The following is a 26,752-nucleotide window of genomic DNA, read 5'->3' as shown; positions in this document are numbered from 1 at the left end:
CAAAGGGACCTTGGAGTACAAGTACATAGTTTGCTATAAGTGGCGTCACAGGTAGATAGGGTGGTGAAGAAGGCGTTTGGCACGCTGGCCTTCATGAGTCAGGGCATTGAATATAGGAGTGAGGAAGTTATGTTGCAGTTACATTGATGAGGCTGCACTTGGAGTATTGTGTACGGTTTTGGTTGCTCTGTCATAGAAAAGATGTTATAAAACTAGAAGAGTGCAGAAAAGATTTACCAGGATGTTGCCTGGACTTGGGGGCCTGAGTTACAAGGGGAGGTTGCGTAGACTAGGACTATATTCCCTGGAACGTAGGAGATTAAGGGGTGACCTGATAGAGGTGTATAAGATCATGAGGGGCACAGACAAGGTGCATGCACGTAGTCTTCTTCCCCAGGGAAGGGCAGCTAAAAACAAGAGGGCAACAGGTTTAAGATCAGAGGTGAGAAATTTAAAAGGGACATCAGGGTGGGAATGAGCTGCCAGAAATAGTGGTTGAGGCGGGCACATTAGCAACACTTAAAAGGCACCTAGATAAGTACATGGCTGGGAGAGATTTAGAGGGCTAGGGCCAAATGTGGACAAATGGGACTAGCTCGCTGGGCGACACCAGTTGTCGTGGACAAGTTGGGCCGAAGGGCCTGTTTTCTGTGATGTACAACTCTATGACCTGCGGCATGAGTAAGGAAAGGACAGTGCAAATAGATAAGATGGACAAACGATAGGTTTATTAGTGAACAATCCTCTTTTGTGCCTGGAGGTTTATAATAGTAAAACAAGAAGGTAATGTTGAACATACACAAGACCTTGGGTAGCAGTTGGGCATGGTGTGCAATTGGGGATCATTTGGACCAATCTTTGGCAAGGATGGGGATCAGGTCTTGCTAAAGGTAAGTAAAATACCAGTGTGTGTTAGCATGTTTGTTTGTTCATGTAATGTGGATGCTGCTATCAAGGCCAGCATTTATCACCCATTTCTAATACTCCCAGAAATGAGGAAGCAGTTAAGAATCAACCATGTTATTGTATCTAGAGTTGCATGTAGACCAGACAAGGTAAGGATGGCAGATTTCCTTCCCTGAGGACATTACTGAACTGGAGAGATTTTAATGAAGATACAGTAGTTTCACAGTTACTGCTACTGAGGCAAGCTTTTTATTTTGAAATTGCAGATTTAATTTAATTTTTTGAATTTAAATTCCCCAGCTGCAGTGGTGAGATTTGAGCTTGTATCTCTGGATCAATGGCCTAGAACTCTGGGTGCTGGTCCTATCAAATAAAGACCACGCAACAACTGCAGTCTCTTCGCTGCAGTCGTCGGTGTGGTCTTTATTTGAAGATTTTTTTGTTCGTTAATTGGCTGAAGGGTTTTATATTTTTTGCCTTTTTATAAAATGTGGCTGCCACTGGATCAAGGAGTTATAAACCTTTGATGTACTAAACAGATCTTGCCTGCCTGTCATTTTGATACAAGGATATATAAAGGATATTAAAACAAAGGAAAACATTTAGTACAGTCCTTGTAGAATATTTCTGAGTGAGGATTAACCATTATTATAGGAGGCTTTGAGAACTTAGGATTTTTTTTCCCATTGGAGATGAGATTAAAGGTGTTTTAAAATTATGAAGGGTTTTGGTAAAATTAATGTTTGTGTCCACTTTCTGCAAGACTGCAGCATAAAAGCATTAATTGTTTAAATATTAGCCATTGCTTGTTTATTGTCATAGCTTTCAGTGCAGTTTCCCATCAGCCATAACCAGTTCCTGCCTTGTACTTTCATAATTTGGTCTAAATTTAACACCCTGGTTTTAGATTAAACTAAACTAAGTCTTAATATAAAAATCTATCATGTTATGTTCCCTGTCCCTTAACTACAGGATTAATAATTAACTCTTTCTCGTTACATTGCTAGTTCACCAGATGTTTCCTCAACCATGATGATCCTAAATTTATCCTTCACACTATTATTGCACATTTAAATTGCCCAGTTGTTGTTTAATGTAGCCCATCATCATTGTTTACCACATGTTCTATGTGCCTCTAATTTCTTGCTTTACACTATACTACCACTTCTGTTTGGGGACCTATCTCCAATTCCCACCATTGTTCACTGCTATTGCTGTTTGATTTTCTGAGCTAAGACTCTTTCTGTCTGCTGCTTTATCCCATCTTTTATTATCAGGGCTACCCCTCCTCTATTTTGCCTCTCTTTTAAAAGTTAATTAACCCTGGGATATTTATTCCCAACCTTAGAATCACACTATAGTACAACACAGAAACAGGCCCTTTTTGGCCCTCCTTGTCCATGCCTATTTACACTAATCCCATTTGCCTGCATCCCTCTATGCCTTTCCTAGTAAGTACCTATCCAAGTACCTTCTAAGCATTGTAATCGTATCTACCTCCTCCACCCTCTTCTGGCAGCTCCTTCCAGATATTCAAACACCCTCTGTGTGGAAAAAACTTTCTCCTCAGATCTCCTTAAAATGTCTCCCCTCTCACATTAAACCTGTGCCCTCTAGTTCCAGGTCTCTAACTTTACTCTGTATGTCCGAGCAGAATTTGACCTCCCAAAGTTCATTACCTCACACTTGTCTGGATTAAATTCCATCTGCCACTGCTCCGCCCAACTTTCCAGCTTTCTGCCTTAGTCCCCTTAGGTATTACAGAGATGTAATTACAATTAGATCATTCTTCTACTTGTGCTATCAATTTGTCCATTTTGTTCCTAATGGTGCATGCATTTAGATAAAGGGCTTAAATTTTGTCATTTGACCATTTTTCCATAATTGAATTATGAAACGGGCATTTTAGCCCACCATGTTTCAAGCTAATAATCCCATTTCTTCGGCACTTGGTCTGTTGCTGACTATGTTTGTAAACTAGATTCTGTTACCATTATCCATTTCATTGCCCTGAGCTACTGTCTTGTGCTTTCTAACTTCTTAAGATCTCCTCACCTGATTACCAACCTCTCTCCCAACTACTTTTAATTTTAAACCTTGTATACAGTCCTTGTTATTTTAATTTATTAAGAAACTGGTCCCAGCTCGATTCAGGTGAAGCCTGTGCCAGATAACAGCTGTTTTTCTCCAGTACTGGTGCCTGTGCCTAATGAAATGAAATCCTTTGCTCCAACACTGATCTTTAAGCTGCACGTTGTGAGGTATTGCACTTCTTCTTGTGACCTCTGTGTGCTTCTGACTCATGTACTGGAGGTTCTTGGTGCCAGACCAAATGCTGTACCTCCACTTTGAGCTGTTGTGAGCCAGAGATACTCTAGAGTCAAAGGCTCTGAGCATATCCTTGAATCTTTTCTTGGGTCTCCTGGGTAATCCGTTCCCTTGACAGAACTCTGAATAGGATGTGTATTTTAAAGCCTGGTGTCAAGCATTTACCATGTTTCTATATGACTGTAGAAGGGACATTTGGCCCATTGTTGGCTCACAAAGCAATCCCATTCACCTGTAGCGCACACAAAAAGGCTGGAGGAACTCAGCAGGTCAGGCAGCATCTATGGAGGGAAATGGACAGTTGACGTTTCGGGTCAAGACCCTCCATCTTGGAGTGGAGGTCGAAGAGCAGCAGAAATCACGGGGTGGGGGGGAGCAGTCCAGATGAAGGATCTCAACCCAAAACGTCGACTGTCCATTTTCCTCCATAGATGTTGCCTGACCCACTGGATTCTTCCAGCTTTTTGGGTATTGCTCCAGATTCCAGCAACTGTGGTCTCTTGAGTCCTCACTGCCCTGTAACCTATTCTTCCCACATTCTCATCAACTCCCCACAGATTCACTTCCACAAAGAGCAGCTTACAGTGGCAGTTGAGTTACAGAAACACCTGGAATTGCAAAACATTCTGTTTTGTGAGTAAAATGCTTGGTTGCTAGCCTCGGGTGTTCTTGGCTGCTTAATAACTGGAACAAGAAGCTGAGGTCAGGAATACTGGCCAGCTGCTGTTTTATTTGTTATGTACAAAGTTTAAAATGAAAGTTACTTGCTTGTTATTACACAGGATTCAGCCCCCTCAGGTCCTTGCCAGCTTCCAACAGAGCTATTCAGTCAATCCCATTTCCCCTCATTTCCCTGTATCTTTGCTGTGTATTCTCTCTCACATGACCATTGACTCTCCTTTAGTGTATATAAGTGACAAAATCAAAGGGTAATCTACAGTGGCCAATCAACCTACCAGCACCTCTTTGGGATGGGAGAGGGAATTGGGGGGGTGGGGTGGGGGTGGGGTAGGAGGGGTGGGTGAGGTGGGGGGGAGCCCACGTGGTCACAGGAAGAATGTGCAAACTGCATCAGAGATCTGGACTGAATGCAGGTGGCTGGAGCTGTGAGGCAGAAGCTCTATTAGCCACATCACTGTGCCACCTACAAACAACATGGTCTGCCCAGTGGACACAACCAACTATAATTACGGCCTCCGTGCTGGGACGTTGGTCTGGGAAGTACCATCGATGCTGTTTGCACAAAATGTTCTAAATCCATTCAAAGGATAAACATCCTAATGAGTCCTCTCCCCAGCCAATGTCCCAGCTTTGAGGCTCTAACTACACCCAGTTTGGTTTCATTGTGCAGGCCTACATCATTTGCATGCCTGATACCAGGCTCCCAAAGCAGACATATACTCAGAGTTCCATCGCAGCAAGAGATTAGCAGGTGGACAGAGGGGAACGGTGCAAGAATGTTCTTGAAGCTTCCTTTAAAAAGGAGTGCAAAACATCCCCACCGACTCATGGAATTCCTTGGTCCATGGCTGCTCAAATTGGAGAAGGGGCATTTGGGGTGGCACTGAGGACCTTGAGTTCCTTCCAGAGTACACACAAGCCCAGCAGAAAATGGCCGAAGGAGTACTCCAATTTCCTAATTACCCACCCTCCAGCCCCATTTACCACCTCCTGTCCTACATGTGGCAGGGTCTGCAGATCCTACATTGACCTCAACTGCCAACTTGCAATCCCCAAAATTCATGGAAGCAAGTCAACCTTTGCCCGGTGTGGAATCCTATTCCCCAAAAATTTTAATTGTATTTCAGTGCTTTACTTAGTTCCATGCGTACGTCCTGATCTTTAATTTGACAAATGATTAAATATGAATTCTGCTGTTTTACATCTCACTCAATTGCCTGAAAGTCACATTATGAATGCTGGACATTAAAGAGCCTCTTTGAAAGGTGCCAAATTATGTGGTGTTTGAAACACAGGAATTTTGTTCATCAGCACCACAGAATTTTTTTTTTCCTCATAAGCTATCCTTCACCAATGACTTCTTAAATTCAGATGACTGCCGGATTGGACCGATCATTTTGGTTTGTTTGTTTCACCCACTGCCCTACCAGTGACCAATTTTCTACAGATTCTGCTTAGTTCAATGGCATGCTCTTGTTCAAGTAGGAGAATGATAAGTTGATAGGAACCTTTGAGAATATTTCAGTAATAAACTATTATTTTTTCCATTGTAGGTACAAATCTATGAACTGGAGGAGCATAAGATTGAATCATGGCGAGGTAAGAATAAAATAATTTAATTTGTCTCCCATTCTTCTTCTCCAATATGTCCTATAAAGGAGCCATTCTTCTTGTGTGAGCAATAACGGTGATCTCTTCTCAAACCCAGGGTCTTTGCAGTCAGCTGGCAATTGGCCTCACTGAAATTAAGCCAGTTCAGATCTACAAGCATGAGCAGAGTTTACTTAAGAACCATGGGGACTGCTAAAGAACTAATTTAGAAACAGTTTTGTAAGTTTATTGATGTTTAATAACGTGCAGTCTTCAATAATGTGTGGCATTTGTAAAGAAGCTGTAAGATGCAACTAAAATCTGCTTGTTATCCTTGTTTAAAAGAAGTTTGTCTAACTTGCCATTCCCATCATTTCTGAATTTCACTTGCATTTGTACTCTGTTGACAAAGAATTCAGAATCTCTAACTGTTGAGTAAACTCAGCAACTGCACTTTCAACAGGAAACCAGTGGTATAACCAATAGCCTGAAAACAGTTAAACTTTGACCCTGCCAGAGCAGTTAAACTCTGTTCACTTAGTTGGATATAAAAACATTGTTTAATCTTTGGAAGAACAGCATAGTATTGCTTTAAATGGTATGGTATGATCCTTCTGAAACCCACCCTTTCTCTGTATGTGTTCCATTTCTAAGTAATTTCTTTTGCACAAACAATTTTCCTTATTGGAAAAGTGACTGAAATTGGGCATTTGTTTTCTCAAACGATATTGGAAGATGCCAGAGTTTGACATTAGCACTGGCAATTTATACACTATGTGCATTTCAAGCTTTCCTCCTCTCAGCTCCCCTAGTATTCGACACATCTATCCCTGGAAAAAGATTCTGACCAGCTACCTTATCCGTGCTTCTCATAATTTTATAAACTTCTATCAGGTCTCCCCTCAACCTTCGACACTTCAGCTCTACCTCTGTTATTAATTTGTTAAGCTCTTTGATCATTTTGAGATGAACAGAAATTTCCTCCAACTAAATAAACACAGTGATTGTTGGATGTACTCAACAGGTCAACCAGCTTCTGCAAAGATAGAAATGTGATTAAAATTTAGGTTCATCACTGGGATAATTGGTCAGGAGATCCTCCTGGGATTAAATATGAGCTCTGCATTGCAAGTGGTTTGGTTCATCCTTTGCTCCCTTGTAAAGGGACGGAGTTGTTGGCTGGGTTTGTAACTGAAGTCACTTTTTTTTTTCGGTTTTGACGTAAGACTGTTGAACCTGAATCATGAACTTTTCTCTCGATAGATGCTACCTGACTTGTTGAGTACTACTTGTGTTTTCTGTCATTTATTTTGGATTTCCAGTATCTGCAACACTTTTTTGTTCCATTATTATCCTCCAACTAATTATTGGGAAGATTGTCAATGCCACAAAATCAGTTTTAATCAATCCTAATGTTCTGGCAACCATCAGAGGACGAACTAGGTTATTTCCAATTTAAGTGGGGGTTCATATCCACAGATCCCTGAAAGTTGCCTCACAGGTGGATACGGTAGTTAAGAAAGCTTATGGGATGTCAGCTTTCATAATCGTGGGATCGAGTTTAAGAGCCGTGAGGTAATGATGCAGCTGTACAAAACTCTGGTTAGACCACACTTGGAGTACTGTGTCCAGTTCTGGTTGCCTCATTATAGGAAGGATGTGGAAGCGTTGGAAAGGGTGCAGAGGAGATTTACCAGGATGCTGCCTGGTTTAGAGAGTATGGATTATGAGGAGAGACTAAGGGAGCTAGGGCTTTACTCTTTGGAGAGAAGGAGGAAGAGAGGAGACATGATAGAGGTGTACAAAATATTAAGAGGAAGAGATAGAGTGGACAGGCAGCGCCTCTTACCCAGGTCACCAATGCTCAATACAAGGGGGCATGGCTTTAAGGTAATGGGTGGGAAGTTCGAGGGAAATATCAGAGGAAGGTTTTTTTACCCAGAGAGTGGTTGGGGCATGGAATGTGCTGCCTGGGGTGGTGGTGGAGGCAGGTACATTGGTCAAATTCAAGACATTGCTAGATAAGCATATGGAGGAATTTAAAATAGAAGGATATGTGGGAGGAAGGGGTTAGATAGTCTTAGGTGAGGTTTAAAGGTTGGCATAACATTGTGGGCCAAAGGGCCTGTATTGTGCTGTAGTGTTCAATGATTCTTAAGTCTTATATTTGATCCTGTGCTCAGATTCTGACTGTGCATCCACTGTGCACCAAGAACACTACATCTACTTTCATCTACTTGGTTAGGCTGCACTTATATTGTGTGCAGTTCTGGTCGCCCCATTACATGAAGGATGGGGAGGCTTTTCAGAGGGTGCAGAAGAGGTTTGCTAGGATGCTAACCTGGATTGGAGAATATTCACTATCAGGAGAGGTTGGACAAACCTGGATTGTTTTATCTGGAGTGTCGAAGATTGAGAGGAGACCTGATAGAAGTTTATAAAATTATGAGAAGTATGGATAGGGTAGATGGTCAGAATCTTTTTCCAGGGACAGAAGTGTCAAATACTAGAGCTGAGAGGAGGAAAGTTTAAAGGAGATTGTGTGGGGCAAGTTTTTTTTTACAGGGAGTGCTGGGTGCCTGTAACGGGCCACCAGGGGTAGTGGTGGAAGCAGATATGATAGTGGCGCTCGAGGATTTTAGATAGGCACGTGGATATGTAGAGAATGCAGGCTATAAATCATGTGCAGGCAGAAGCGATTAGTTTAATTTGGCATTGTGTTCAGCACAGAGATGGTGGGCTGAAGGGCCTGTTCCTGTGCTGTGCTATACTTTTCTATGTTTTATAATCCGATACAACTCTGTTCTACTTAATCTCACTCTAGAGAGCACTCAAAAACACAGTGGTGTCCAGGTTGAAGCCACCTGCTTTATTGACACCCCTTGCACCATCTTTAAAAATTAATTGCCTCCATCACCGGCATATCATGACTGCAATAACAGCAATTTGTCACAAATTTTTCATTGTGTCCTCCTAAGCCCGTAGTCCCCAGAAAGACTAGAGCATCAGGTTCCTGGGAATACCACCACAACGCTCCCAAGTCTTCACCATCTTGATTTGGAAATGCACCATTGTTCCATCATCGTCTGGGAAAAATCCTCTATCCCAGCAGTGTGAGTGCAATCAAAAAAGGTCTCACCTCTGCCTTATCAAAGGGATGCTCAATAATTAACTGCTTTCCCATAATGACTAACTCCCATTAATGAATATATTTGGTACAGATGGACTTGCCTATTCCAATGTCCTTTTAGCTGGCCTCCCATATTGTCTTCATTAACTTGAGCTTGTCCAAAAACACTATGTCGGTATCCAAAATCTTGCTGACCTAGAGTGGCTCCAAATATATCAGCACCTAAGTTTTAAAATATGCTTCTTCCTTGTTCTCAAATTCCTCCAGGGCCATGCCCTCACTGTGTCCTCTGTCATTCTCCTGCCCACAATCTTTACTCTAATTCTGATCTCTTGCATGTCCCAGTTTAGACATCTTCCACTGGTTGTCCTGCTTTTTCAATTGCCATTGCCTTAAGCTCGGAAATGCACTATCACCTGATTTTCCTTCTCTGACAAAACTTCTTTAAACTACTGCCCTAATATCTCCTCCTGTCTTTGTTGTTAAATTCTGTTTTCCAGTTTTCTCTTGAAGTGCTTTGGATCATTTTACAATGCTGAATGTAATAGTTGCTAATGTGATTTTTTGAGCTTGTATGCAGTTAGACATGTCCCCACACAAGCATGCTTTCAGTACTGGAGCTGATGGATAATAATAATCATTTTAACAAGTTGCTAATTGCACAGCGAGGAGGGAGGGCAGCAAAAGTGCTTCATCTTTCGGTCCAGCTGAAATTGGCAAGCTCTATGTAGTTTGATCTGGATTTGCCCATCTGTCCCATGCTAGATGCTTCAGTTGCTCACTGAACTAAGGAGAAAAATCACTTGATTATCCATACGTTTCCATTCCTAACTTTGTTCTAAGATGTCTGTTAATCTGATTTGTTCCAAGTTAATCTAATTTGTTCCAAGAATGCCGGGTATGAGCGTTAATTGTAGCTGATCACAACTTTGAGAGTCCAGTCTTCTCCATTCTTCTGTTTTCTCACCCATTCCCTTTCCATGTTTTGTGGTACACTGACGTCCTGGAAGAATTTTTCCTGGCTCCATTGCGCGGTCCAGTTTCCATGTTTTCAAAAGACTAGGCTGCTGGGATTTCTGCCTGCCATTGACAGGATTTCTGAAAGAAATGTCCTTTCAGCATCCATCTTGTTAAGCCTTCTCAAGATCTGTATGTTTCAATAAGATATCAGAATTTTATACTGTTACCTCTATTATTGGAAGCATTGAAACTCTGAGATGTCCAGAGAAAGAGTGACTGTATTTGGGCAGCTTATTATATGAGTTGAGTTCTGCTGGATCTACACCTTATTTTAAGGTGAACCAGCATTCTTCCAAAGATGTAATTTTGTTTCCTTATCAGAATCCTGCATTGGTGGTAAAGGAGCAATTCAGTGGAAATCAGTCTTACCAAAACAGTGAAGGAAAAAAGTGTGCCTTTCTAACCTGCTTCTGTGTAATTTCTACTGCCGGGTTCTAAATAACGCAATCTCCAAGATGTGAACTTTCATCATTTGTTGCTGCCACTGTCACATGGGAGGAAACCCATTGTGGGCCATTTAGTTTTTGCCATTCACCAGGAAATAGCGTTATTGATATCTTGTAAAATGGGCTTTCATCTGGCAAGCCAGGATTGAGTGGGACTGGTGGGGTCTGAATGTGAGTCCATGTCTATTGAACTTAAAGCTAAAGAATCGATTTACAAAATTCTTTTATAGTGTAGTAAATAAACTTAAGGGTGTTGGTTGTACATTTATGAACAGATACTGTCTAAACTGTTGAAACCCATGACATGTTTCTGCAGTGAATCTGACAAATGCTTTTATTTTCCGTCTTCAGAGCTGTATTTACAAGAAACATTTAAGCCTTTAGTGAACATAACACCAGATGCAAGGTATGTAGACCACCTGACGTAATTTGCAGCTCTAATGTGGTTGGTTTTGTTTGTCTTTGTCTGTAAAACCTCTAAGCCTGTACCAGTGGAATAAGTGGAAGAGCTATGGAGGGTGAGAACTGCAGCTGGTCTCTAAATCAGATTTGGCAAGCAAGTAGCTAAAAGATTGAAAGGGATGGAGCTTATGAGCTGATTGCCATGATGTGATGTTGCTTTGGCTTTCTGGTTAGTAGTTTGAGTACTCTGCCCGACGAGCTGCTTATGTGAATTTTCCACTTCAATGCCCAAAACAGGGTTTTGAGGTATTTTTCTCTCTCCTCTTGATCCTTTGTTTTGAAACCTGCTTACCTCTGCCCAGTTCTGATGAAATGTTGATGACCTTGAAACATTGCCATTTTCACTCTCCATGGGTGAGCTGCTAGGAATTAGTCCAGTGGGCTACCAGGTTGTCACACAATCTGTGAATTGCTATCAAGTTCATTTGTCCTTTGAATCCCTTGGAATTAAAACCACACGTTGTATAGTTGATCATACAAACAGTGAAGTGTTAATACATTTTGGTATCAGGTTTATCCAAACAAGGCAAAAAGCACCAGATTTTAGGTGTTTATGCTGTGCAGGAGTAGGAAGTTGTGAGTAGCAATAATCATCCTGCCTTATCAGTCTGATCAGTCTTGGGTGCTTTCTCAAATCGTGTTTTAAATCAGACATCTTTTCCCATTACTTGTGCTTAGCTCTTCAGTGTGGAACTTGAAGCCGCGAGGTTCTGATTCAAGAGATGAGAGTGATGTTGGCTGAGCCACAACTGAGATTTCTCCTTTGCCGGTAACTTGTCATGCTGGTGACACCTTTTGAATGCTTTGTTCTTCCAGCCTTTTCGATGCAGTGTATTCGCTCATTAAGAACAAAATCCATCGGTTGCCCGTAATCGACCCCGTCAGTGGAAATGCACTTTATATCCTCACTCATAAAAGGATTCTAAAGTTCTTGCAGCTTTTTGTAAGTATTACCTTCTGAAACTTCATCACTTGACTGGAAATTGGTGTGTCAGTGAAGGATTTTTCCCGATGCTTTTGTGCATTCAATATTGATGAAATAGTTTACCAAATCATATTTCAACTGTGTTTTATAGTCCAAGATATGAAGATATTTATTTATTAGTCACATGTACATTGAAACACACAGTGAAATGCATCTTTTTGCATTACTGAGAGTGTGCTGGGGGCAGCCCACAAGTGTTGCCACTCTTTCCGTCGCTAACATAGCATGCCCACAGCTCCTAACCCGTACATCTTTGGAATGTGGGAGAAAACCGGAGCACCCGGAGGAAACCCACGCAGACACGGGGAGAATGTACAAACTCCTTACAGACAATGGCCGGAATTGAACCCGGGTCACTGGCGCTGTAATAGTGTTACACTAACCGCTACACTACCGTGCTGCCAGTTGAAAATGACCTTATTTCTTTGCTCATGTTAAGAGGATTAACTGCACCTACTCCATGCCTGGCTTCCTTGATTCCTTTCTCAATTTTTATTTTATCACCTACAAATTACTTTTAGAGTCGTAGAGCAATACAGCACAGATACAGGCCCTTTGGCCCAACCAGTCCATGCCAACCATGGTGCCCACCCATCTAGTCCCAACTTCCTGCATTCGGCCCATATCCCCCTAAGCCCCGCCCCTCCATGTACCTATCCAAGTGCTTCTTAAATGACACTATTGTACCTGCCTCAACCACTTCCTCTGGCAGCTCGTTCCATATACTCACCATCCTCTGTGTGGAAAAAGTTGCCCCTCAAGTCCCTTTTAAATCTTTCCCCCTCACCCTAACTCTATGCCCCCGAGTTTTGGACTCCCATACCCTGGGGAAAAGACTGCTACCATCCACCTTATCTATGCCCCTTATGATTTTATGAACCTCTGAGAACACCCCTCATTTTCCTGCGCTCCAAGGAATACAGACCTAGCCTAGCCAGCCTCTTCCTCCATCTCAGGCCCTCTCGCCCTGGCAACATCCTTGTAAACCTTTTCTTTTGCAGGACATTTTACTTTGCTATCCTACATGGGCAGGGATTTCAGAAGTCCACCAGAGATCAGATCAGCATTTTTGCTTTCTGTATCACTGTATTTTTCATTGTCATTGAAAAAGCTGTGTGTTGAGCCATTGTCTTCAACTTTTGTCTCTCTTACCTTGTGGACATCCCAGATATTACTGAAATTTTCTGAGGTAAAATGTTGCAAGCTTGAAGATGTTGATTATCCCAAAGCCAAAAGAATTGTCCAATTGTTATTTCTCCTCTTAGTAAGGGAAAAAAACAATTTCAGTCACTACCTTGCAATAAGTAAGTGTTAACACAGTTCATCGGAGATTCCTAATTTGGTCCATCTGTGGAAAGAGCATTGAAATAGAAAATGAATTTTGGGGCTGTAAAATTTTCTTTCATTCCCCTGTAGGTCTCTGAGATGCCAAAGCCTGCCTTTATGAAGAAAACACTGGAGGAACTTGGAATAGGAACGTACCTTAATATTGCCTTTATCCATCCAAACACGTCCTATATACAAGGCCCTGAGTATATTTGTAGACAGGAGAGTTCTGCATTGCCTGTCGTGGATGAGTCAGGTTAGTGTTCGATCTTTTTCAGACTTTGGGCTCTGCCAATGATGAATGCCGGTGGTGAACAAAACCGGTATTTGCCAGGGTCTGTGGTAGTTTACACAGACCAACAAGTTAGCTTTCAGAAAAGCTAAATATTATGGAGGTTGTAAGTCTGGAAATACTCAGCAGGTCAGGTGGTGTCTTGTGGCAAGAGGAACAAAATTGTTGTTTCAGGCTTCTTTGAATTTCCATTTATGATGAAAGGTCATGCATCCCTTTGGTTCTGAAGAACAACTTGCAACTCTTACAAAGAAGCAAGTTATTTTTTCCTTTATAGATGCAGATGTTATCTCCATATTTACGGCATTTTGTTTTGTTTCTACTTTTTTTGATTTTTATGATATTTGGAGCTACATCTATGAATCCTGCTTGTATCGGCATGATTTAGAATGTCCTTTGTAAGTGTAGCATGCCCATTGTCGTACTTGAAGAGTAACTATTCCTTGTAACAGTTCAATATTAACCAAGAGATCATGTTGGAAATTTTGTTTGAAGTGGATATTGAATGAGAATAGATTCTGGCTCCTCATTGATGGCTCTACTCACTGCCCTGCAGTATCTCCCCTGTTTCAGTCTAGCAAGTTGTGGGCCGAAGGGCCTGTTCCTGTGCTGTACTGTTCTACGTCAAAACCAGTGGGGTATTCAACTGCAGATTGAACCTTGTCCTTCCAGTTTTAACCAGGTCATTAGATGCTAATCTGAAGCAAGAACCTTGGCAGGCTCTTGTGGAAAGACTGGAGCCCAATACAATCTTGCTTGTATATAATTCAGGAATGGAACAAGACCATCTTTAGTCTGTATTCGGCTTGGCACCATCCACTGCATTTTCTTCCTGAGCTGTTGAGGTCAAATTGAACTCTTCATCAATACCATTGTAAAGAATCATTTGTTGTGTTTGACACTGCCAGTTGGATCTTGACCTGCAATGTTTGAATAGAACATCAGGATTTTCACTTTTGTTTCATTATTGTGTTATATTGCTCCAAATAAATATTTAAAGCAGAAAAGCTAAGTTAAACTTAAGATTGAGTAACATATAAAATTGTTAAAAACTTAACAAATTAAGGATTCAAGAAGAAAAATGTAATTGAGGAAATTTTAAAGTATTTTATTGTCAGGTGCAAAAGTACAGCAAGGTAAAGGTACAATGGAAAAAACTTGTTTGTAGCAGTATCACAGGCCTATAGGTACAGACAATGCACAGAATGTAAATTATACAAGACAGTGAAGAGAGAGAGGAAAAAAAAACTGCAAAAACAAGACCTTAATGCAAACAAAAAAGACGCAATTGGAGACAATTCCATGGTAGCTCAAAAGGTGGTGCGTAGTGTTTCATCGCTGAGGTAGGGCTCGGGTTGTGCAGGTCAAGTTCAAGAAATCTGATGGTTGGAAGAAAGAAGCTGTTCCTGAACCTGGTGGCGTGGGACTTCAGGCTTCTGTACCTCCTGCCTGACAGTAGCAGTGAGAAGAGGGCAATGACCCGGATGGTGGGGATCCTTAATGATAAATTTTGAAGAATTCAGAGGAGGAAGTTTTGCTTGAGACGGTAGAAATGTTTAAATATGGATAAATCTGAACTATGCTAAATTTCTGTAAGCATGTTCCCATTTGGTGCAGAATTAAAACTTCTGTTCAAACTTGCATTTTGAAATGACTGCTTAAGTACGACTTGAGACATTTGTTTGCATCTAGCCTTTTACATTGTTTGAAAACAGATTAGTAATTCTTTCCACATCGCATTTTACTGCTTCAGCTCCAAAACTCTGTATAGCCACAGTGAGGTTTTCAGTGATTGTGTTCAGTTAAATAACCTGCTCTGAGTTGCCAAGTGAAGGCTGGTTGATTCCTTCCAGGAAAGTATCTCCATAAGCAATCTCTCAGAATTGAGGATGATGTGCTTCCATCCTTGGTTTTGTGGGTTGTGGGTGACTGCTGAGGACAATATAGGACTTGCAGACTCTGCTACACATGATGCAAGAGGTGGGGGGGGGGGGGGGGGGGGGGGGGGGGGTGGGGGGGGGGTGTAATTTGGTAAGGTGGTGCACGCCTTCTGTCATTTTCACTGTGCTCCCACACATGGACCCAAGTTCTTGGTACCATCTGGAATGCTCCTTCTGTACTTTTGGCTAAGGATTCTCAAGAGTCAATGGGGATGTTAGAATTTTTTTCCAAGTATGCTTTGAACATCCTTGAATCTTCTATTCTGTGTCCGTGATAGAGATAGGAAGAGAGTGTCTGTTTTGGGAGTCTGGTTTCTGATGAGCAAACCAATATCAGCATCCTCTGCAGGCCAACAGTATTGAGGCCTTATTTATATGAGGGAAGGGTATAACCTGTAGGTGAATTGACACGTTTTTCAAAAAAAAAGATGCTTTGAGCATCCAATAAAACTAATCAGTGCCATAAACAGAAGTAATACTTGTATAACACAGACCATTGACTCTTAAGTTTTATTGCTCCTTCAAAACTATGTGTATTTGTTGATTAATATTTACTTGTGTCAGAATTGATTTGAGAAACATAACTAATTGTTTGATGGATGTGCAGCAAAACCATCTTAAAGCATGAGGGGCGTTGGCTCAATGACTAAACTTGGAGATAGTGGATCCGCATTGGTGACTTGGGAGATTTTTCACAGAAAAATGAGAATTCTGTGGTCTTTGCATCAATCATTTCAACTAATTTATCTTTCTTTTACAGGGAAGGTTGTAGATATTTATTCCAAATTTGATGTTATAGTAAGTACAGCTCTTTTTATATTTCACATTGTCGTTGTGGTATGGTAGATTAAATTCTTGTATGCATCTTTAACTGCAGCTATTAATCACGTTGTCATTCTGAATGTATTAATTAATCATATTGACTGCGACACATTGTCAGGTGATAGCTGTGTTGCATCCTTAGTTCTGACCTTCAATGTAATAATCATTATGTGCCTGCAATCTTTATTATTTAGAGGTGACTCCTGTAGTTTACTTTGTGTCCATGGTGATATGTGAGCTCTTGATTAAAATAGTATTGGACAATAGATTTCAAAACTCAAATGCTGAGGTTTAGTTTGATAGGACACAAGCTCTACTTACAATTACCAATAATCCACAATTTCAGTTTCGGTCATCCCATTATAAGATTGTAGAACATGAATACTAAAATACAAGTTAATTCTCTTAAAAATACAGAAATCCCACGTGATAAATGTTGGACATTGGCATTGAAAAGTGGGGGGGCGGGGGGGGAATCACAGTATATACTGGAAATCCGAAATAAAAACAGCACATGCAGGAAATGATCAGAAGGTTAAACAGTATCCATTCTGATAGAAGATATTTAACTTGACCAGTAATTCTGTGTTCCTCTTTCCACGAATGCTTCCTGACATGCTGAATACAGGCAACACCCGCATTATGACCATTCAGGTTACAGAAATTTGCGCTTACAAAATTCACAAATTACTACCCAAAAATTTGTGATACAGAATAAAATTCACTTCAACAGAATTTATGTGAGGAAAAAAGTAAATAAATAACAACGTTTTTTCAACTTGCAGTTCTTGATGCCACGCACAGATGGTGTGACTTTGTATTACGGAAAAGCACGATACATCCCATTTCCCAGCATTTTTTGTTTCAGACTATAGCAAACCAGCACTGTTGCTCAGAGTATACCAATATGTCCAACTCAGAAGCTGGGTGGGGAACCCGGTTGTTGCATGCATGTGCTGAGGTAAGGGAATTTGAAGAGGGAGTTGGAATGATTGAGAAGAAGCAAGACAAGCCTCACCATCCAAACAAGAAGATCTGGAAAGAATTTGTTTTTTAATGCATTCATGGGTGTTGCAGGTTTGACATCATTTACTGCCCATCCTGTACTGCCTTTTGAGAAAGGTGGTGGTGGGTTGCCTCCTTGAACTACTTTCTGGTGAACTTACTACCACAGTATTGTTGGGTGGGAGTACCCGTGATTTCAATTAATTCATCCTGAAGGAATGGTGAGATATTTGTATCAGCATGGCGTGTGTAATGGAAAGGAACTCTCCCATGCATCTAATGGAGGTCACACTTTGGAAGGTGCCATTAAAGAGGCTCAGGCGAGTTGTCGTCATTAATTTTGCAGAGGATACACAGTGCACCCACGGTGTGCTGCTGATAAGTGGCGTCCTAATCAAAACAAAAGCCGGATAGTGTGGAGCTGCTTGAGCATCATTAGGGCTTTATTCACCCAGAGGACTGGAAACTATTCCAGCACACTCCTGACATTGCTGGTAGATGCTTGGGGAATTGAGACCCATCTGAGTTGATAACAATAATTTTAGAAGCCTATGTATTTATGAGGAAATAGAGCAATATGCATCTGAAGCAGAAATGGGTATGAACCATTGAATAAACGAGTGAAGTTGATTACTCCAATCCATCTTATGATCCCATCACTCTTGCCTCATGCCTACTTGTCACTATATGCAGCACAGTACTCATTGGTTCTTTTAACATCTATAATATAAAATACTAATTAGCTTAACAACAGGAGCACATTCTTAGTTCAAATTGTCTTAGCTCTATTTGGAGCTGCAGAAAAAATTACTCTTTTCTATTTGTGGTTTAATCTGAATTGAAGGTAATTTTTAAAAGAAATACAGAAATTGCTTCAAATTAGTTGACTGTAGACATACACTACAGAAATTATCAGAACTTGACTATCCTCGACTTAACTGACCACCATTACTAAGTAACACTAGGAATTTATTTTTGAGGAACTTGCCCAATTATTGCAGTTTTATGTGATGTATTATCATTTGACTAATGTTACCAGTGATTTTCAAATACACTACATGTGTGCAGTGTATTCCCTCTCAAAATGTTTTGTTTAAAATAATTTGAAATTTTCAGTTAGTTACAACTACCCTCTGACCTCACTCACTACAGCTACTACACTCACTACTATTACCTTGATTTTCCTATATATGCAGTGAGCTTAAAGGAATCATAGATTAGTAGCTAAGTACCACTATTGTGGTCTGGATTAGTCATGAACAATTTCCCCAGCAATAAAATAGTTTTATCCAAAGTTCTGACCAAATTCTTCAACAGGGCTACCTTTGTGATGAATCCCTCAGTAGAACATTAATAACACAAATAGTTAAAGGAAGTTCTTGGGAAGTAAACATTTGGGATAAGGTTAACATTTTAGAATATGATATATGAGTAATTTGAATGTGGTATGTGGAGGGGGAAAAAAGGAGACTAGAATGGCGGGTCTGCTGAGGCCTAATTAAATGAGGCCCAATTTGATTAGCAAATTCATCAATAATTTCACGACATCGCTCAACAACCAGGGGACGAAAGGAAAATCCTGGTCAATGTCATTCAGTTTATTTGTTCCTATCTACATTAATTCCTTTAAGCGTTCTATTTTCTGCGGAGTTTTAGATGCTTATTAATCTCTAAATTTGTAATTGTAAATGGCTTAAAAAAAGACTACTGATAACTACCATTCCAGTTTGTTTTAATCTGCTGAGCATTACTTTACTTTCAGAAGATGTCACCCGAAGTCTGAATGTGGGTTTTAACCAAATTAAGAAAAAGTTATTGAAAGGATCTAAATATAAGCCAGCTAAAAAGATATGAGCTTCATTTATCTGAAAGCAAAGTAAAAACATAAACATTGCCTATTAATGGAGTTTTTTTTTCCTGCCATGCTCAGAATCTTGCTGCTGAAAAGACGTACAATAATCTGGACATCACCGTAACCCAGGCACTACGGCACCGCTCACAGTATTTTGAAGGGGTTGTGAAGTGTCACAGGCTGGAAGCACTGGAGACAACAGTGGACAGAATAGTTAAAGCTGAGGTAAGGGCATATTTTGTATTGTGTTCACAGCATAGAAATGGTTCATTCATACAGCCATATACAGCACAGAGATAGGCCCTTCAGACCAACTGGTCCATGCCAACCAAGTTGTCTACCTGAGCTAGTTCCATTTGCCTGCGTTTATCCCATATACCTCTAAACCTTCCTTATCCATGTACCTGCCAGATGTCTTGAATGTTGTAACTGTACCCACCTCTATAGCTTCCTCTGACAGCTTGTTCCATATAACCACTATCCATTGTGTGGGGATAAAGTTGCCCCTCAGGTCCCTTTTTAAATCTTTCCCCTCTCACCTTAAACCTATGCCCTCTAGTTTTAGGCTCCCCTACCCTGGGAAAAAGACTGTGACCATTCACCTTATCTATGACCCTCATGATTTTATAAACCTCTATAAGATCACCCTTCAGCCTCCTAACTCTCCAGGGAAAGAAGCTCTAGCCTATCTAGCCTCTCCTTATAATTCAAGTCCTCTCATCCTGTTAACATCCTTGTGAATCTTTTCTGCACCCTTTCCAGCTTAATGACATCCTTCCTATAGCTGGGTGACCAGAACTTCACACAATACTCCAAGTGCGGTCTCACCAACAACTTGTACAGTTCTACCATCTGTTCAGCAGTTCTACAGATTCATGTATTTTGGTGCTAATACTGCATACAAGTTGTCTCCCATTTTTCCCCTCAGATTTCATTAACATCCCCCTATTCTCCCTTTATGAAGTCAGTCCCTTCAACTAGTGCTCTACATTCTTACTGTTAGCTGAGTAATAAGGTTTCTCCTAAATTTCTTAATGGATTTGTTGATAACTACCTTTCACCCACATATCTTCAAACTCTTTCATAACCTTAAAGATATCCATATGGTCTTCCTGAAGTTCTCCTTTCTTTGGAAAAGACACTCCATCATTTCAATCTTTCCTGATGGGTGTGAGCTCTCAGTTAAGGTATACTAACAAATCTTATTGCGCCTTCTCTAATGGTTCCATAATTAAAATCCGAAAGGGCTGGAAATACTAAGCAGGTCAGGCAGCATCTGGAGAGAGAAATAGATACACAGGCACGGTGGTGTAGCGGTTAGCGTAACGCTTTACAGCGCCAGCGACCCAGGTTCAACTCCCGCCACTGTCTGTAAGGAGTTTGTATGTTCTCCCTGTGTCTGCGTGGGTTTCTTCCGGGTGCTCCGGTTTCCTCCCACATTCCAAAGACGTACAGGTTAGGAAGTTGTGGGCATGCTATGTTGGTGCCAGAAGCGTGGCGACACTTGCAGGCTGCCCCCCAGAACACTACGCAAAAAATGCATTTCACTGTGTGTTTCGATGTACATGTGACTAATAAAGATCTTATCTTAGATCCTCCTTCAGAAAATAGAAAAGTATGAATATGTGTTTGAAATTGCAGGGACAGGGAGAAACGGGGAAAGAACAGGGAATTGGGTGACGGTGGAGATGCTAGGAGGATTATTGCTAATGATCGCACAGGGTTTAATTCCATTCACAACTCGGTGAATGAAGTAGCTTGTGGTTACATGCAGCACAACGCCTGGGGCTGATGTGTGGTGAGTAGGATTTGTGCCCAGAACTGACCATCTCCAAAGGATCGAGTGCAACCACCTATCCTTCGCAATGGTAATGCCATTGAATGACAAGTCCCCCACCATCTATAAACCAACCAGTCTCAAGCTCAATACCATCCAAGGCAAAGCAGGTGGTTTGATTGACAACCCATCCACCATCTTAAACATTTATTCTCCCCACCACTGTAGCTACAAAATGTACTTGTGTTTATTTGCGCAGGGTACTCTGACAGCACCTCCCAAATCTGCAACCTTTATCAATAAAAAAAAGGCAGCAGGGCATGCGAACATCAACACCTGCGAGTTCCCCTCCAAGTCGCACACCATCCAGACTTGGGAATATAATCATTGGTCCTATCTTACAGTGCTGAATCAGGTTTATTATCACTGACATATGTTGTAAAATTTGTTGTTTTGTGGTAGCAGTACAGTGCAGGACATAAGACATAAAAATTCCTGTAAGTTACTAAAATAAATAAATAGGGCAAAAAAAGGAAAACAAGGTAGTTTTCATGGGCTCATGGACCGTTCAAAAATCTGAGGGCGGAGGGGAAGAAGCTGTTCCTGTATCGCTGAGTGTGGGTCTTCAGACTCCTGTACCTCCTTCCCGATCCGTAGTAACGAGAAGAGGGCATGTCCCGGGTGGTGAGGGTCCTTAGTGATGGATGCTGCCACCTTGAGATACTGCCTCTTGAAGATGGCCTCGATGGCGGGGAGGGTTATGCCTGTGATGGAGCTGGCTGAGTCTACAACTCTCTGCAGCCTCTTTCAATCCTACACATTGAAGCCTCCATACCAGGCGGTGATGCAGCCAGTCATAATGCTGTCCACCGTACATCTGTAGAAATTTGCAAGAGCCTTTGGTGACATACCAAATCTCCTCAAGCTCCTTATGAAGTAGAGCCACTGGCATGGGAATATTTTAGATGGACTGCAGTTGTTCAAGGTGGTAGCTTACCACCATCAGGTCAAGGGGTTAGTTAAGCATGAACAATAAATACTGGCCATGCCTGCCATTTCCAGATCCCAAAAATAATGAGGTTGTCCAGGTGACATAATACTTCAGGCTGCCCAGTTAATAGATGAATGGGGGCAGTTAGAGGCAGAAAGAAATGAACATGATAGAACTAAAATGGAGAACACACTGTTAGATCCAAAATTGACGGTAATAGGAGCAGGGGGTGATGTTGGAAGCCTGTGACCACTGGTGTACCACAATGTTTAATGCTAGGTCCCTAACTGTTTGCTTGTTGTTTATTTATATATATGGACAACTTGAATATGAATGTAAGGGTGATTAATGTTTGCAAATAACACAAAAATTGGTGGTGTTGGTAGTGTGGAGGATCGTTTTGGGTTACAGGAACACATCGATCAGTTGTTAAAATGGCAGATGGAATTTAATCCTGATGTGCAAGGTGATGTATTTTGGGAAGACTGCTAAGAGTAGGACATATACAAATAGAGCCTAAGAGGTATTGAGGAACAGAGGGACTTTGATGTACAAGCCCAAGGATCCCTAAAGGTGGCAGCACAGTTAGATAAAGTACAGCATATTATGTAGTTGAAAGAAAATGTTAGGAAGGCATATATCCTCTTGCTGTTTTCTTTCTGTAGTTTCAGTCTCTTGTGGCAGTTTGACATGATTAGGCCTTTGATTTATGATATAACTGTTACAAATCTTTCATTTTACCATACAACATTTTCTCCTCTGATTTTTCCAAACGTATTAATCAATCGAGTAGCAAAAAATGTGGTTAGCAGTAAATTCATTTTTCCCTGTCTTGGCAACAGCATTGAATCCCAGAGTGTGTGGTTCTTAAATTTGGCAGCCATGAATGTTTCTGGATTGTTCTATGTCTTAACCAGACAACTGTATAGTATATGTTTATTGAATGGCATCATAATTCATGACTGAATACAGAAAAATATGCATTATACAAAAAAATTACTTGTTGACAGCAATAAAGTGTGTTCTGGTCCAGGTGCTTGTGGGAATTGCTGGATGTTTTCCTTCTACCCTCAGCAATTCCATTAGTTTCTCAGGCTCTCTCTGCCTGACCTGTCACATTTTAATATTTTTAATACCTTTTGGAAATGATTTCTGAGCATTTGCCTAATCATTTTAGGCACTGTTGTCTTGGTAACTGGATTAGATACTGAAATATTTTCACAAGAAAAAAAGGCTATATGATGTATTTGCTATAAACATCTTTCATTTTTCTGCTTTCAGGTCCATCGGCTTGTAGTGGTTGATGAGAGAGACAGCATTGTGGGAATCGTCTCATTGTCTGACATTCTGCAGGCTCTTGTTCTCACGCCAGCAGGTATAGATGCACAATATTCCTAATCTCCTGGAGTCTGACCTCTGACCCCTTCCTCTAAGCACTCAGGTAGGGTACACCACAGCATGTTGTACCCACTCAGCTTGCTGAATCAATATTGGCTGCTGAAATCCCTTTGCCTGCTGGTTAGCTTAAACAGTGATTGGCATGGCCAAAATATTGCTGCTCTTGGCCTGTATAATTTTGTTTTGCCAGCAGAGTGAAGGTCAGCTTTAAGTGGGTAACGGGGATGGGGGGAAACATGTACTATCTCCAAAGGGTGATTAGTGCATTCAGACTGAAAGTAATACCCTGAAACCATGCACTTGCAATGTGTAAATATGCACCAGTGGTTTTTCCTATCACAGGCTAATGAGTTATTCTAAATTATTATTATTGAAATGTTCTAACACTTACATTTACAAAAGGGCAAATAGTTAAAGAAGAGTTGTCTATTAAACAAATGGGCCAGAGGAGGAGGATTAGAAGGAGACGGTCGCATGGCCAAAGTGGTTTGCAGCGCTCAAAGGATTGAAGGGATAAGAAATCTGGCCATAGCTGGGGAACCAAAGTACTTGGTCTAGTCCTTTACAACCTCCCGAATTGTTTAGGATACAAAAATTGATGTATACAGTAAGTGGCAAAGGGATCTCGGGGTGCAAGGCCATAGCTCCCTGAAAGTGGCAACACAATAGACAGGGTGGTAAAGGAAGATGTACGGCACATTTGCCTTCATTGTTTGGGGTATTAAGTATAAAAGTCAGGAAATCATGTTTGCAGCTGTATGTAACTTTGGTTAGGCCACATCTGGAATATTGTGTGCTGTTCTGGTGGCTGCATTACAGGAAGGATGTGGAGGCTTTTGAGAGGGTGCAGAAGAGGTTCACCAGGATGTTGCCTGGATTAGAAGGTATTAACTATAAGATTGGACAAACTTGTTTTTTTTTCTGGTTGGAGGCTAACAGCTGATAGAGGTTTATAAAATTATGAGAGGCATAAACAGGGTCAGTAGAGAATTTTTCCCAGGGTGGTAATGTCAAATACTAGGAGGCATAGCTGTAAAGTGAGAGTGGAAAAGTTTAAAGGAGATATACGAGGCAAGATTTTTTTCTACACGGAGTGGGAGGTTCCTTGAAGGCACTGTCAGGACAGGTGGTGTAAGCTTGATACAACAGCAATGTTTAAGAGGCAATTAGACAGGCACGTGAACAGGCAGAGAATGGTGGGATATAGACCATGTGTAGGCAGAATGGGATTAGTTTATATAGAACATGAAGCAGTACAGCACAGAACAGCCCCTTTGGCCCACAACGTTGTGCCAACATAGCTAATCCCTCCTACCTACAGAATGCCCATATCTCTCCATTTTCCTCTCATTCATATGCCTATCCAAGCCCTTCTTTAAAAAACCCCAATGAAGTTTGGGTCTGTTCCTTTGCTGTACTGTTAAATGTTCTATTTGATTAGGACAAATTTCGCTGTCTGGGTGACGACACACTTCATCGTGTTCTTGATAATGTGAAATTAAGAAAGATAGTGGGAAGATGTTGGAGGAACAGTGAAGAAGTACAGCCATAAGGTAGCAATGGGTGTTTTGAGGTTACAGGTGGGCACAGGCGAGTCATATAACTCTCAGCTAATCTTTACATGGCAGTGTGAGAGATTGTGTCAGGTGAGTACCATGTTCACTAGAACTGAAGGGTGATCTTCATTAATCTGGAAGAGATTGTAGGTTTTGTGTACCTATCCAGTATCAATGTGAGAAATGCAGAGACTGAGTTGCACACACGCCACTACATTATTAAGATATCTACACCAAAGGTCTTAGGAGAAATGCAGACAATCTGTGAAAGTTGGAAAGTACGTTGTCCAGGAAACATATTTCACTGGCATATCTGGTGTGATACCACTGCTTGCATGGAGTCAATATGGAAACATGAATTGCATGTGTCTGAGGAGCAGCGATTCGGATATTGTGTCCTGGAGTACTCGTGAAGGAAAGCATGGCCAGTGAAGCTATTTGTGCATTGAATGCCCTGTTTGTATTTTGATCATTACTGTGCCACATCTTCAGTGTATGCCTTAATGGCTTTACTTTTTGTAAAGAAGATCAGTGAGAGAACTGAAGTTGTGAAATTTGCTCTTTCACATTCTCCCACTAACACTAAATAAGACTGTCCCCACCGCCCCCTTATCACAGAGTTCAGTAATCCAACACCACTCTTTGTGTAGGTTGAAGCCATTATTTTATGGACCCATTGGTTTCGTACAAAGATCTTTGGGTGATGTCTAAAGTACATAACTCGTTGTGCTGGATGTGGCTTCTGCCTCTTACTCCCCATACGACCACACTAACCTTCGATCATCCTCGGAGAACTTGCTGCCGCAGCTCAGACGGTGGAGGCCTATTCTGCTGTTTCTAAATGTCTCTGATGATGAGAGAGACACAATAGTTAAACAGTTTTAATTTTTTAAAAATTAAAATATATTTAAAACACTGATTATAATAATAAGACTTAATTCAAAATAAAGAAAAACTTCAAAGCGCGAAGCTTCACTATCCAAGCCAGCAACCCCATTTAAATGAACATACACCAGCTATAGCTGCCAGTCACCCTGCACTGGCGTAAAGCTGAGGTGTCTGATTATAAAGTGTTTCCAGCCCTCAGCTCAGTAGTACCGAGCTGTTCCCCGGACTTGGTGCGGAGCCTAGTGACAAAACAGCATCTCGCCTCCAGTATGGTCCACCCTTGCCCACTACAATGCACAAGTTAGGATCTTTCTGACCCATGCCCTACTGTTGGCCAGCAGTTCTCTCTGGAGCTGCCTGGTAAGAGGAGCCAGGCTGTTGTCAGGTAGATAGTTTAAACATTAACCCCAATATGTGTCAGCACACTAAAAAGAAACAAATGGTATATTCTTAATCATATCCACATTTCTGTGATAAAAAGGGGTGTTAGGTGCTGATTATCAATCAAGTAGCAATTATCAATATTTAAATATTGCAATTTCAGATTAGTAATTTTTAATCCAAAAGGGTATAATGCCTTACTGTTTGATTTCAGATTCAAGATGGTTTTGCTTTAGGAGAATTGAGCAAGAAATGGTGTCATAAAGAAGACTAGTACAACTTTAACAACCCAAAGCAAATTTAGATAATAGAGAGAGAAAATTATTCCTCCCTCCACCCCCCCCCCCATCCCCAACACCACTATAACATAGAGCAATGTAGGTTTCAAGCCATGGAAAATAGGTATTTTTGAGTAAATTGATACTAAGTAGAAGACTGATCGAAGTTTGCTTAGGAGATTGACAGCTGTAGAGATATTGGTAGTATTGCTTATTTTTTCAGGGAAAATAGGTAAATGTTAAAAACGGACAATAGCTGGATGCTAGATAAATGGCTTGATAGAAAAAAATACTTTTCCTCACTTTGGATTTCTATGGAAATGCTTTGGCATATGATAGCTTTCCTAATTTTATTTAAATAGTGATTGGTAAGAAAATTATTTTGTTTTCCTGGATTCACTCCAGTTTAAAAACATGCTGAAGTCTCGCATCCTTGCTGCTCAAATTAAAATGGAAACCTTTAATTTCCTAAGTAGTACTTGTGTTGACCTTTAACATGTAGTGCTGTATATTTAGTAATGTAGTTCTAATAACTGGCCCTTTTCACTACTTGATAGAGATACTTGGATTTAAATTTGCTCTCATCACAACGACCATGATCATGTATATTGTTGTTTAATGTAGGTGATCTCATATGGCAACAGAAACACATTTCATACATATAGTCCTTTCAATCTGCTTCGCAGACATATGGTACA

At 40.9% G+C, this 26,752-nt stretch overlaps 1 protein-coding gene across 4 annotated transcripts in view; it reads left to right on the top strand.

Annotated features, from left to right (window-relative positions):
* LOC127571043 (5'-AMP-activated protein kinase subunit gamma-2-like) overlaps positions 1–26,752 on the top strand; it is a 388,107-nt gene that overhangs the window by 359,447 nt on the left and 1,908 nt on the right. For 3 of the 4 annotated variants that reach the window (XM_052017046.1, XM_052017048.1, XM_052017049.1), the window contains 7 exons: positions 5,469–5,514; positions 10,453–10,507; positions 11,380–11,506; positions 12,965–13,130; positions 15,867–15,904; positions 18,864–19,010; positions 22,835–22,928. In XM_052017046.1, coding sequence (XP_051873006.1) covers positions 5,469–5,514; positions 10,453–10,507; positions 11,380–11,506; positions 12,965–13,130; positions 15,867–15,904; positions 18,864–19,010; positions 22,835–22,928 — 673 coding nt within the window. Of the gene's footprint in view, positions 1–5,468; positions 5,515–10,452; positions 10,508–11,379; positions 11,507–12,964; positions 13,131–15,866; positions 15,905–18,863; positions 19,011–22,834; positions 22,995–26,752 lie in introns of all 4 variants that reach the window. The other variant, XM_052017047.1, reaches the window with a different exon arrangement.

This window comes from Pristis pectinata, chromosome 5, assembly GCF_009764475.1.
Source record: "Pristis pectinata isolate sPriPec2 chromosome 5, sPriPec2.1.pri, whole genome shotgun sequence".
NCBI lineage: Eukaryota > Metazoa > Chordata > Chondrichthyes > Rhinopristiformes > Pristidae > Pristis > Pristis pectinata.
This window is presented reverse-complemented; position numbering and strand designations above follow the sequence as displayed.